Source organism: Eublepharis macularius, chromosome 8, assembly GCF_028583425.1.
Source record: "Eublepharis macularius isolate TG4126 chromosome 8, MPM_Emac_v1.0, whole genome shotgun sequence".
NCBI lineage: Eukaryota > Metazoa > Chordata > Lepidosauria > Squamata > Eublepharidae > Eublepharis > Eublepharis macularius.
The window spans coordinates 140,939,714-140,954,249 of NC_072797.1; the positions used below are offsets into that span (position 1 = coordinate 140,939,714).

Genomic DNA, 14,536 nt, shown 5'->3' on the forward strand with positions numbered 1-14,536 from the left:
GCAAAATAAAAACAATCCGAATTTTAGAAATGCTGAGAGTCAGTTAAAAGACAGACACCTTTCAGGTGAACATCCTAACAACTGCACAGACATAACTAGTAGTGACTCCGAACTTAAAGAAGAAATTGAACAAACCTCTCTTCATTTTATAAAGAAAATGTCAGAGATTTTGCAGAAGGCAGATGAAACCTTGTGTTTAAACGTGTTGCGAGAACAAGTTACCATTTGCCAAAAAATCCTTCCTTTGTTCATCAGAGCTTTTGAAGAAAAGCAGAACTGCTCCTTTGAACACGTCTTGGTGTTGAGGGAGAATGCAGAAAAAAACATATGGGCTACATTAAAACCATGTGCCTTAGACTGTTTTCTCAACATACAAATTATAACGGAAGTAGTTGAGTTTATAAAGAATAAGAGGAGGTACTTAGAAGGTAAGCGCACGGTTCGTAGCTTGCTTTGGTATGATGATTCACTGTGTAATGAGTTGTTTGGTGGACAGTCAGGTTATCAACAACAGACTAATTTCTATCCAGCGTTTCAGATGAGTTTAAAATATAATGCTCTTAATGAGCTACGAAGTCATCACAAAAAATTATTAGACAAGTTTGAGAACACAAGATTGGAAAATAAATCTTACTATTGCTTATTGAAATTGAGACGCGAAATTACTGAATGTGAAGCAGCCATGAAAACTAATTCCCTTTTGTCTGAATTTTTCCTTTCTGAACCATATATTTGTGGAGCTAACTATGGTGATACAATAGAAGAGCTAGAAAATGCAAGAAAAGATACGGTGGATTTAATAAACACATGTAGAAATCTGTCAGGCGTTCTTTTAAATACTGAAAAAATGGAGCATTTGGGGATTATAATGGATATTATTTCTACAAAGATAGACTTTATAAGAACATGTGAAGACGGGAATATAAAATCTTCATTCATTGGGTTAGAGCATATATTTTTTAATGCTGCTGTAAGTTGTGTTTGGAAAGAAAGATCGACATTTATGAATGGAGATTTTAAAAATGGGGAAGGACAGTTGCTCAGGATATATGAAGCTGCCCTTCCTAAACTATATGAAATTTATGAGAAAAACTCTAATTGTGCTTCTGAAAAATACATCCTGAGAAAATGTGCAGAAGAACCCTGCAATTATGAAAAGGCAGCTGTGAAAGGAGAGGCAAATGATGACATCGGACATTATTTGATTTCATATCCAGATATTTGTATTGGAGAAATATTGGATGAGGCACAATCTGTAAATCTTGACAAGCTAAAGGAGCACCTCTGCAGATGTACAGAACATCTGGAAGTCCTGAAAAAGTATTTTCAGATTATACAGGAAGAGGATGTCGATCAAGTGTTGATCACAAAAGAAAACGCACTGCGTTTCATGAACAGCCCCAGTGTAAGGGCCATCCGTTTAAAACCTGAAGCTGTTGAGGTTTACACAGACTTGGCAATGTTGTATGAGACCATCAATTTCCTTCAAAATTCAATAGCAAGGAAAGAAGATAAACCACAATTTCGAAGTCTTTTATGGTTTGATTTATCCCTTTTGAACGAGCTTTTGCAGTGCCAGATAAACATGGCTTCGTTTTGTTACCGGAAAGGTAACCTCTTAGAAATGATCGAGTCTGCCATCTCTGACCTTCAAGATGAGTTGAATGTTGTCTATGACTATGCAGAAAGCTTAAACTGCTCCTATGCACTTCAGCTTCTTACAAGAGAGCATGCAGAGCTTTTACAGATAAGAGAGCACCTAGAAACATCTGCGTCCTCCATCTGCATGTGTGTCGACTTGGTACCATATACCATTGCTGTAAATTACGGGAGCAATTTAACTGAACTGGAATACAACTATGAACAGTTTAATTCATTCTTTGAAAAATTGATGTTAGCAGACAGGAAGGATTTAGGGAAAATGGCTCACGTTATGAAAATATTGAGAACTATTGAGCATATGAAATTCATCTGTACTGAACAGCCAAAGCCGCCTCTTCATCTGGTCATATGTCAAATGCTTAAAAACTGGAAAAAATCTCGTCAGTTGAAAAAACAAGGCAGTGTGAAAACACGTACGGATGAGAATGGATGTAACAGCTCGAACCACAAGCGGCCCGCTTGTATAACTTCAGAAGATAATTCTTATGACCAGGAAGAGAACAATCCTTCAGGTAGTAAAAAGAAAAAGGTAAGACCACGCGGCGTTTTTTCTCAGATTGTTACACTTAAGCCTCCTTTCATTGGATTGATTGTATATTGAATCTGGGTCACTGAATTGCTAAATTCAGATGATGATCAGGTCCTGTGAGTTTAATCTACTCTTCTAGTAGAGAGCTTATCTAAACGTTACAAAGTGACCTGTGTTCACTGGGGAACAGCATGAGAACTTTGCATCCGACATAACAAGGAGAATTTTGTGCGCGAGCGCGCACACACATTCTTTCTTCTTGTGACCAAAGCAGCTTGCCTGCACTTGGTGTTTGTGCATATGCAAATGGCCTGATGGGAGAAGCTGCGGACTCCATTTTTAAAATCACAGTACTTACAAGGGAAGCCAATAGTAGCCGCTCTGGGCAGTTTGCAAATGCAAAACAGCAGGGGGGAGAGGCCAATGCTGCTTTTCTCTTCCTGCTCTGGTCCCAAGCAGAAAAGTGCAGGATGGGGAGACGGAAAACTCATATTGTGCATCTGATGCAAAGTCCTCGTGCTGTTCCCTAACTAACATCAGGATTCTGTAACATGCAGTTGGAGCTTCTGGGTCCACTGCACATTACAAAGTCCTTGTGTGTGTTGGGGAGCTACACAAGGACTTTGTGTCACATGTGCAATGGGAGATTTGTGCTTCCCGTGCACACCAGCTCTTTCCTGTTTATGGCCACAGCATGCAGGGAGAAGTAGCTTTAGTGTCTCTCCTGTGCTGTTTTTGCTGCTTCTGACCGCCTAATGGAGATGCTGTTGGTGTCATTGTGAACATTACATGCTTCCATGTAAGTAACATGGTTTTTACAGCAGAACCAATAGCAGCTCTGTGGGTCGATTTGCACATGCAAAACCCGTGCAGGGGTGAGGAGAAGCTGCAGCCACTTCTCACTGCAGAGGCTCTGCTTTGGCCGCCAACGGAAAAGAGCTGAGAGGTGCATTATTATTTTATTATTACTTTGAAGTTTTATCTTTGCTAGAAGATGTTTTGTAATATTATGCTTTTGTTTTTAGTTCATTTTTCCTGCTGATTTTCTTGGAAATGTTTCAGGGACAGCTTTAAATTGTTAATCAGTGGCACATTAAAGGCTTACAAAACTATAAGCTTTGTGAGTCAGAACTCATTTTGTCATATGCATGAGATACACATCCACAGCAGCTATATTTATACTTAAAAGCATGAAGAATTACTTGATTTTATGTTGACCTTGCTCTGCCCATCAACGGTCGGCCCTTGTCTTTGCAGCACACTTTGAAGTGATTCATTTCTCTTTGGTTATTGCTTTAAACTGGCCTCTGTTTGTAACCTCTCCCCACTCCTACTTTTTTGTTGCTTTTAAGTATAAGTATATCTGCTGTTGTTGTATAACCCATACATTTAATGGAAGTGAGCTGTAATTCTTTAAAGCTTATACTGCAATAAATGTCAGTCTTTAAGGTACTCATTGGATTTCTCTTTAATTTTGCTGTAGCAGTAGTACACGTGGCTGCCTTTGAATAGTGTATCTTACAACGTTTATCACTTCTCACAGAGTTGCAGAAAAATCTGGAACCTTAAAAAAACATTGGTGGGGGGTTTAAATACCCCCAGATACATTACCCTCATGCCTGAGCATGTGCACAGACTTCTTGTGGGCAACTGGACAGGCTACTGAAAGTGATGTGCCACAGGCAGCCACTGGAACGGGCCCCAGCCCAGCCCCTGACTGCATCCAAAGCCAGCTTCTGCATCCTAGGTGTGGGCCGTGACGTTCCTGGATCTGGCACTGCGGTGTCCTTGGAGCAGCCCTTGCCTCTCTCCCTGGGGCTACGCCAAGCCCCTGTCACCTCTCCCAATGACCTGCCAGCCAGGCAGCATCTCCTCCCCCCACCCCACCCCGCCTCACTGCCTAAGGGTCGGTGGAAGAGGGAAGGAGATAAGTGGTGGGGCAACAAGGTAAAGACAAAGTGAGGAAACAAGAAGAGGGAGACACAAGGGGTAGGGGTGATGGGGAAAGAGAATGGGTTGAGACAGGGATAGAGTTGACAGGGAATGGGTTGGGGGGAAGGGGAGAAGAGACAGAAAAGTGGGGGGTTAAGAGGAGAAGAGGGTGGGAGAAGAAAAGTTAAAAATGACAGAGAAGGAGTGGGAGCAGGAAGTAGGTAAGAATGAGAGAGACGGGTTGGGGGAGACGGGGGGCAAGAAAAGCCTGGGGGAGAGGAGTCACCCCCCCCACAACTCCACCCCCCCCCCCACACTCAACTTAGAAATGCAGGGAGGAGCCCAGAATTGTCCCCAGCAGTTCTGCACCCCCATGTTTCTCGAGGGTCCCCCCTTGTGGGCACCTGTTCCCAGTGCTGCTTCATAAAACTATTGCAAGGAGAATCTTAATACTAAGAACCACCAGTCACATCGTGCAGCGGAAGCGTGGAGAGTTGGTGCATAATCGGATTCGGGGGTCTGCCGCCATTTACTATTAAAGAGCCAAACAACGTCAGAAATTCAGAGGAGGTGACCAACAAAGAGCCAGTATCAGAACGCTCATTTGTAGCATGACTTTCTACAATGTAACATTACTGATCATTGATGTGTTGATTAATAATTTGTGCATTTCTCCAGCCCAAACACTGCTTGCTGCAAGTTTTTTTTTATAAGGAAGCAGCGCTCAGGACTAAGCTAGAAGTGACGGTTTCCCTAGGTTGAAACCCATGTCTGCTGATACCATTTCTAATCGATTTGTAGGTTTTTTTTAACACAGAGCCCTAAGGCCCCCCTCCAGCATAAGCGCGGAGTGGGGCAGCCCTGGTCGAATGGGCTTGCTGACTGGCCATCTCGCCTGAGGAAGATCCAGGAGGAAGATGGTGACCAATAAGGGCTGAACACATGTTTGTTTAGGAGTTGGGCCTGGGTTCCCTGGACCCAACTTGGGTTCCCCACAGCCACACAAAGGAGAGCCCCAATGGACTTGGGACACCACCACTATGAGTAAAGGCGCTTGCCTCCCCCTCCAAGCCATTTCCCCATGAGAAAACAGTGCAGAGGGGCAGTTACTTCCCTGGTTTTGCCGCTTCACATGCACAGACTACTCCACAAGGAGCAGCAAAAATGGGCGGGGACACTAACGCCATACAGGAAGATGGATGATGGGGGCAGGGAGCAAGAGCCTGTCTTCTCATGGTAGCGTTCTGTGTTGGTTAAGGGAGCCCGAGCTGCATCTGGGAAACAAAACCTGAATGTGTCGTTTGGCCCTTATTATGTGTACACAGGAGCAGCCTGTGTGATGGTTTTAGGGCAGTGCCATAAGTCTGTGCATGGTTTGCACTTAGATGCCTGGCCCCAGTTTGAGTCTGTCATTTCCCTTTTTGTAAAGCAGCTTTTAAGTCCCTTATTCTCGTAAAAATCTCTGCTTCCCAGTGGTTACTGTAGCTTCCCACCTATCCCTACAGCAGGACTTTTTTCCAGCAGGATCTCCCGGGATCTGAGATCCGGCACCTCTGAAAAAAGATCACGTGACTGGTGGCCCCATCCCCAGCGCCCAAAGACCCGTGTGCTGCCTCCTCGGGTGGAGCTTCTCCCGGGCCGCCTGCTTCCTCGGCCTCTTCCCCAGCCTTTCCCTTCTTCCCACTGCTACTCATGATATGGAACAGACTTTTTCATCCACACATTTCTCTAATCATTTTTAAAGTCATTAATACCCTCTAGCAGTTGCCACTTCATGTGGCAGTGGAAGTGAAGAGGAAGAGATGTCACTTCCGGGAAGCAGCGTCACTTCCCAGAAGCGATGTCATCTCACATTTCCAGCGGTGCGCACACTTCACGCGCGCACATAAGGTGATAGAGAGATCCACCACCTCTTTGCCCTACAGAATAATTTATTTTAAAGATTTGATGTTCATTTTTGAAAACCCATGTTTGGTTCCAAACTGAGCTACATTGGGCTGTAGAGCCAGAGGTTGCAGACCACCTAATTTAACGGTTAAATCAGGGAGATGTAGCAGCTTCTACGTTGTGTCTACCGTGCAGAATCAGGTTTAGGTGGCCTAAATATGGCAGGCCTTTGAATTGCCCCTCAGTTCTAAAATGTGTGTACGCAGGAAGAGGTTCTGAAGCAGTAATCTTTTTGCTCGTGCGTGCTGTGATTAGTTTATCCAGATTCTTACTCTTGTTTTGGCTTTCAAATGGTGCTATTTAACAAAAAAATAGCGCATGCTTAGCTTTATAGAATATTTGAAGTTGTGAATTTCCTCAAGCATATCTCTGGAAAGGCAGCATATAAAAAAAATAAATATCAAATAGGTGGGCAGTTTACCATTGTTCAAAATTTCACTTTTTAAAAAAAGAAATATCTATTTAATATATAACTTAATATTTTCTAGTTATTGTTTCTTTTCTGTAACAAGCCTTGTTGCATTTTGTGTGAAGATGATGGTGACTGCAGTAAAAAGAAATGCATCAAATGTGTTCTGTCGAATACTGAGCATACTTTGAAAATTGGCAAAGGAAATACTGCATGTGATATTCTCGTATCAGAATTTAAATTGCTTTTTTTCCCCTGTTAGATTGTTGCTTCACTGAGGACCACAATAAAGAAACAAGAACAAGAAACCTGCAGACATTTGAGGTATCAGTACTAAATCATAGAACAGCCACAGTGTCTCATAATGTTCGTTCAAGGAGTAGGCCCTCTTGAATAGAACTCCCGTGTTCTAGCCGAAGACGGCAGAGTTCAGGGATAACTGGCTCTGATTTATTTTAGCATCCTGGCCTCAAAACAAGCATTGCTGGTCTGACCCAGCAGGACTCTTTTTATATTCTTTCGTTCCCTTATTGGTAAAATAAAAAAATAATGTCCTTTCCTCAAGATAAGAACTATAACAATTTTTTGTATTCAACAAGCCGCTCATTTTGCAAGTACTTGCAAAAGCAATATTATAAAAATACTGAGAAGTAAAAATGTCAGGTGATACGAACCTTCATTTTTAATCAGTAGAAATGCATAAAAAATGAGGGCAAGATAATAATTTACAATTAAGTCTATCGTAATATGTACAAAATAGCATTAATTATTGGTGATGCTACTGGTAGCTTCAAGTATTTGTGTGTTTTTTAATTCAACTAGTCATTTATTGCCACAAAACAAAAATCCTTCACCATTCTAAGTGTATTTTATTGCCATTAAGTCTTCCACCCATTCCATTATCTGCTGTCATATTTCCAATCCTCTCAACTATCCAATAAACAAGAGGATAATTTCTTTGCAGTGTTGAAAAACACATTACCCTGAAAATAACAAAGTGAGGTTTGAGATCGCGATGCAGCGGGGCATCTATATGCATCTATATTTCGTGACTTTCTTAAAAGGGGGGAGGGGTCATCTTCCACTTGGATAGTAGAGAACTCTGCAGAGGCACCGTGGTAAGGCGGTACAGGGCTGGTAGCAGAAGTGATTCCCCTCACTGTGCCTGCGGAGAGCATTGGAGAAAGCGTGCACTGAACTCATTCTTCAGCAGAGAGGAGTAGCAGTGAAAGTGATACAGTGGCAGGCTGATGGAGTCACTGGCTAGCTTCAGTTGCTGCCCAGGTGAACAGTGAAAAGTAGCAGGAACGGGGCGGGGGGGGGGGGGCAGGTGGTTCACAGTTGCACACAGAGCGCAAACTTCACTTCCCCCTGCCTTTGCCCCTTTGCTGTCCAATGTTTCTGGCTCAGAATATTAATCCACATCAGCTGTTGCTCCGTCCCATGAATTTCAGGCAGGTTTGGCTTTTTAAAAATGTTATCTGAGCATTTGCCTAGTCTTCTGGAGGCTTGCTCAAGCTTTTTAAAAGCCAGTCTGTTACCTTCTTTTTATTGAGAGGAGGGGTTTTGTCTTAAATTCAGGAGCATCTGCTTTTGTGTATAACCTTTTGAGAAGAGGGTGGTCTTAAAATCAGGGCTGTCTTTCAGGTAAATATGGTAACCTTCCCTTCACCCGTTAGTGGTAGCTGGATCCTGGCAGACAGCCATGAGTCTCTCTGCACGAGATGCCTCGGCGTGTGTTCGTCAAGTGTAGGGAAATGCCATGTTAGGCAGGAAGCATAGTTTAAAAAGACAGAGCAGGCAGAGGTCGCTCCTCAGAAGGTTTGTTAATTTCATCTTCGCCTCCCAGAAGGCTGTGAATTTCACCTCTCGTCTAAAACTGTGTGGGATCACAACAGCAGAGGGCAGTGATGAATGGAAACGGGCTGGAGCTGCCTTCCAGATCCAGGCTTGGACCTGGAGAGGTTCTAATGGGCTGACGTTTCCCTACTGGCATTTCACAGCCCCCTTCACACAGCTCCAGTGTCTAGCAAAGCCTTTGCCCTGCCACCTGCTCTGTCTTTTTAAACTATCCTTCCCAGCTAACATTGCATCTCTTGACACACATTCTTCATGTGTAATATGTCTCGTGTAGAGTGACTCCATGAGAGCCTGAGAACTAGCTGCACAAGTACAACTGGTGTTCTGAATGTGGGTGTGAGGGCTCAGGAAGAAAAACAAGGGGGGGTGCCCTGTTGTATTTTTTGTAAGGACTTCTTCCTAATTTTTCCATTGGAGAGACTGGAAAATCTTAGGGAGCACTTTAAAAAACCTATCAAATAGGTCTTTTTCTTTTTGAATAAATAAAAGGTGCTAAGATAACATAGGGTGCAACAGTTTGCAGCTCTCTCTGGCTTTATTTGCAGTTTTGCTTGTAGAAAACTAGCAGTGCAGTCCTAGGCAAAATTTATGCTCCTCTAAGCCCATGGACTTGGAAAGGTGTAACTCTCCTTAGAACTGCCCCGTAAGGCATGTCAACTTTTGAATCCTATAAATACGCAAATTAGTACAATTTATATACTTAACTAAGTTATAAAAGATGCCATGAAAGAGAAAAGTAAGCATGGTTACATTTTATGTTTTCTCCCACAAATTTCTCCCTCCTCCTTCCAAAAAAAAAAAAAAAGCAGGGAATCCCGCCCCCGCCCCCCCCCCCCGTGGCTTCACAGTTGCAGGCCCAGCATCAAGGGGAGGGGAGGGGCCCGAGGGCAAGGCAGCAGCAGGTGACTTGCTGGGATTTAAAAGGCCATCACTGTATTGGTTACAGCTTATGGAGCCTTGGCACTGCGTAGGGCATGGATCCAAACCTCGACCGACCGGCCTGCCGGCTGATGACTCCCTCAGCCCTTCAGCCAGCCTGCTGGACGGGGAAACCTAGGATGGCAGGCTGTGGGATGCCACTCGGGCACGCACCTCCTGGGAGCACGCATGCCTCGGCAGCCCCCAGCTGGGCTTGTCCCTGCAGTGCCTCACCCCAAGATCCTTTAGGAGGATCCCCAAGAATGGGGAGGCTGGGTTTGTGGCCTTGTTTCTTCCCCAGAAGGATCCATGCCCAATGCCAAAACCGCCTATCCCAAAGTTGTGACGGTGGTAGAATTGCTGCGAGAATAACGTGGAGATTTTCAAACCCCAAGCCAATGCAGAACGTGCAGCGGCCCCTAGAACGAGGGCGGGGTGGGTGGGAAGCCAGTTAAGAAGCCCCGTGCCGCAGCCCGGCTGGCTCTGTGACCGTCTTCCGCTGGCAGGCCGGAAGGAAGCTCCTGCTGCCGGGCCCCACCCACAAGGCCAGCTGCCGGGCCCCACACCACGGCTGCGGCCTTTCCCTTCACCCCGCTACCCCCTGTGGGCCGCAAACTGGGCTGCAGGCGAGTTTGCAGCCGTGGCTTTCTGGAAATTTTACATCTCTAGTTTTGGAGTTCAGTTGCCTCTGCTGAGAGAGAAGGTCACATTAATTGTCATAAGGACTTGAAGGTGTTTCCTTTATTTCCAGAAGACTTTGTTTTTATTTATCCTGAGTGGAAGTCCTAATGAAAGGGCAGGGTTAAATATACATGTTCTATCTCTGATCATGGTGAGCTGCTCAGATAGAACTTTTGTAACTTCCAGAGTCAGTGTTTTTCATTGGAGCCGGACAGCACATTGAGTCACAGGCCACACCAAGCCATGAGCAGTTAAGCGCTGGACTTGCATTTGTGTGGACAGACCCAAAATGTAAAGATCCAGAGAAAAACAGAAATCCTTAGCAGAATTTTTAAAAAGCACTGTTAAATACTGGATATCCAGTTCAAGATGAGATGTATTTTATGTCCTTATTTTGAGACGTGAAATATTGGCTATATTTTGAAACTTTATGGAAATTTGTTTGAGCTTAAATTTCTGCCAAAAGTGTACTGCTAGTTTTTTACGATTTCTAAAAAGTTTGATTTATAACATGCTTAGATATTGTTCACTGGTTTATGAATGTTCACTAGATCTATCTTTTTGATCTGGTATAACTTGATTTTTATAATTCGGTGCCACCCGTATTTTAGTTTTGAAATTCCCTATGAATTTACCGACTCTACTAAACCAGTGCCTTCAAATATGCCTGGAAAAATATTGGACTGCCTAAAGTAATGTCGTCACAAAACTGAGTTCTTCAGTAAAATGATTGTTTCAAGTCATCTCAGACCAAGCTTCTGAACTCAGATTTCTGCCTTGTATGTTTGTTCTTGAGTAAGCAGATGGATACATGGAATTTTAAGCAAAGCTTTCAAATCCTTGTTTTTGTTCTCCCGTTACATGTGATTTGTGTACTCTTGTTTGGCAGAAACAGTGTTGCGTTTGAGGGGTCTACTGAACAGCTGTCAGGTAGTATCAGAACTTTACCAAATACAAATGCAGCTTTCTGCCGCTTGCTGGCAAGTCTCGGGTCTGCTTTTTTTTACGTACCTTATCTCCTCCTCCCATGCTTTTCCTGAGGTTAAATTCCATTTAAAATTATAATTCTTGCTCAACAATTCTGTGCAGAAGTTTTCAGTTCACGGAGGGTGTAAGAGTAGACTTGTGTTCAGCCAGTAGGCATCACATTTGAATTATTATATTGTTGATACACCACTCCTACTTACCCCCATTTGAAGGGTTGTCGATTGTGCTGTTTGAGCTTATACCTATCGCTCTTTATTTGACTGTGATGCCCGGTGCGCAGAGGTCATGGACCTGGAGAAACATTGCCTAGTATTCATAGGTGTAGGTAATGCTGCCCCTCCTTTGACCATTACATACACATTTGGGACTGTTAGAGACCAGGGCAACTTTGACCTTGAAATATTTATATTTGGCTATGTTACAAGACTAGAAATAACTGGATCCTGCAGGTGTGTTCTGCTAACAGTAGGTACCTTCCCCCAATTTGAGGAGTGTTCTCCTGACACAGGAGTTCTCCAGACACCTGTGGAAGATCGTCTTGCATCAGAGGGAAGGTTCCTCACACTGAGGGAAGGTTTGCAGAACAGATCCAACACTAAGTAAGGTCAAAGAGCGAATTTTAGATACATAAATCCACATTACTCTATATTTTCCAGAAAACAATACTTAACATATGTCTGTGACAACGATATATCAATAAAAGTGTAACCACTGCCGCTGAAGTTGGGAAAATTTTACTCTTTTCCCTCCTGCAAATTCAAATAGTGCCAAATTGGGGTATCAACAAAAGATGAGTTACGAAGTATTTTGCTAAATAAACACATTCAATGACCTACCTAGTTATTTGACCCGTATGTTCACGTCAAATTGACATGGTACAACCTAGATCTAAAAATTGTGGCCTACCCATTTATATGGACCCTGGCCTGAGACACATTATCACCATAGATTTGGTTACCTAATAGAGATCTCCGTGCATTGCAAAACACCTTTAAACTCTCTAACAATTCTAACTGGCAACTTGGCCACTGCAACATGCCCTTGCATCTGGACTCGGCTGAGCTATCTAGAGCACCTGGGAAGGGCCAGCAAACTCCCATTTGCCTTGACTTCTCAGATCCTACCACCTTGCTGTATCCCGGGCTGCCTGATAAAAAGCAAAGTATGCATATGACACCCTGGGCAGGAATAGAATAAGTAATTTGAATAGCCATTTATTTCTTTTTCTTTTATTTATACCCCACCTTCCTCCTCAGCGGGTACCAAAAGCAGCTTACATGGTTCTCCTCCATTTTATCCTCACAACAACCCTGTGAAGTAGGTGAGGCTGAGAGTGTGTGTCTGGCCCAGGGTCACCTAGTAAGCTTCCATGGCAGAGTGAGGAATCGAGTCTGGGTCCTCCAGACCTTAGGTCAACACTCTAGCCACTACACCATGCTAGCGCTCGCCTCTATCGAAGCCTCTACCATAAACCTAATAGAACTTTTATCAGCAAAGCTCATGTGCTGAACATAATGGACCCCTGAAGTGCTGGAGTATTAATCATAATTCTTTGACCCACATGATGTGGGAGTGCCCAGTAATTATGCCATTTTGAGCTGAAATCTGTATTGGAATAAACCTTGTAGAAACTACTTTGTAGTTTATCACGATGGCAGCATTGCCCTGGTCAATGGAATTGAATTTCATGTACAATACTTGTAACCAAAGTACTAATCCACAACTCTAGAATAATGTGTCCCCTTCCTTATGCCTGTGGATCTCTCTCCACATAGGAACTCAGCTTCTAACATCCATTGAAAAAATCTCAATCTCTCTCTCTCTCTCTCTCTCTCTCTCTCTCTCTCTCTCACTCTCTCTCACTCACTCACTCACTCACTCACTCACTCACTCACTCACTCACTCGCAGCATATGGATAAATTTGCATGGAGGAACTGACACCATAGCACTGATCTTGTCCCTCCTTTTCCAAGATGGCATCTCCATGACTGCCTCCACTCTGGTTTTGTACTCCCCATTGTTTATGCTGTTACATAATGCAGCGTTTACTCAAATGGCTATGTTTTTTCACAAGGTATGCCATTTTAAAAAAGGAGGTCTTTTACATTCGCATACATGTTGCAGTGAACTCCAACAAAATCGTTTATAACATTTTAAGGATTGTCTTACATTCAAGTAAATATGGTAACACTCTAGAAAATACTGTAATAAATAATGGATTTTAAAATCCCTTAGGAACTCTAAATATTTTTTTGTTTCACAGAAAGGGAGCAAGACCTAATCCTCTAGAAAGAGAAGATTTACAGTTAAGAATTTCCTCTGACAATACCTGGAATAAAAAAGATAGACCCTCTCTCTCACCTTCACACGCAAGAAGTTTGAAAGCTGCCTCTCCCGTGGACTGTGTTGAGTTTCCCCCAAATGTTTCCAGTTCTACCCTTGTTCCCTCAAAGACGTTGAACAATCAAAAAACCCAAACTGGCCTAAAAGACTTCAACGAGAACAGGAAGAGTTGTTCAAAAGGAAACCAGCAGGAATGCTTTGCCGTCTGTGAGGCGGGAGGCGAAGGTGCACCTTCAGAAAAAGAGCCGTCCCCACAAGCATCCCGCAAGGACTCCCCGTCTTCAGGACCAAGTGGTGACCCTTCTCTGTTAGACACACTAAATCAGCTGCACTGTGGCCTGAAAGGAAGCGTGACAGGAGATGCGTCAGGTTGGATCCCTCAGTGTGACACGGCCACGCCTCTGGAGCTCGGCAGAAATGAGGACCTGCATGGAAACAGACCTGTGCCCGGCTGTGCAGCAGCCTGTAACGCAGCCTCCTCAGCAAGCCCCGAAATAAATACATTCAGGGAACTGGAGTCTTTGTGTCCAGATCCATTTTCCACTGCAAATGCCCAAACATCTGCGGAATGTGCTGCTTTTTACCAAAATGAACGTGTAGAGGAAACGCCTCGTGTTCATAGTTATTCTGTGCACACTTACAGGACATTCTGTCCCTCCTACTCTTGGGACGTCTATCAGACCGGCAGCCATTGCCACCAAGTTACTCAGACATACCAGGAGTTCCGTTCTTACGAAATGCAGCCCCTGAATCCGACCGTGCTCACAGCCACCAGCGTGGTGTATAACACACAGTCCAGTGTGTTTTATTCACAGTCGTCTTGTCATTTTGGGGTTGGGGAATCACAAAGCTTTAACTCTGCCCAGACCTATCCAGCGTATGGCTATTTCAGCGCTACAGAACACTTTCCGTACAGCTGCCAGCCATGGCCGCCGTGGTACGCAGAAAGGCATCGTCCAACACAAGCTGCTTTTCAGCGTTCTTCCAGTCCTGGCTTGTGAATCTGTGTGGTTCTACTCTAAGTACCCATCAGTAACATTTCGGCTTTAGCACTTGGCTTAGACATCGAAATACCTTTTAATAAAATAGTAAACCATTGAGAACTTGAATCTAAATATATTGACCTGAATCTGTGCTGATTTAGAGGCTAGATATTCTTCCCCGTAGAGCAACCTGTAAATGCCTGCAGCATGAAGAAAGTAGTATGTGAACCAACTTGTCCCTCACTTCCTGGTGCTAGTTCACACAAGTGCACAGAAACACGTTT

The 14,536-nt window shown here is 43.8% G+C and overlaps 1 protein-coding gene across 1 annotated transcript in view; it reads left to right on the forward strand.

The window, feature by feature from the left end:
• Nucleotides 1-14,270, forward strand: part of TEX15 (testis expressed 15, meiosis and synapsis associated) — a 49,778-nt gene extending 35,508 nt beyond the window's left edge. Inside the window, exons 9-10 of the mRNA XM_054987628.1 lie at nt 90-2,191; nt 13,380-14,270. Of these exons, the coding sequence (XP_054843603.1) occupies nt 90-2,191; nt 13,380-14,270 (2,993 nt within the window). The remainder of the gene's footprint in view (nt 1-89; nt 2,192-13,379) is intronic.
• Nucleotides 14,271-14,536: the final 266 nt, after the last annotated feature.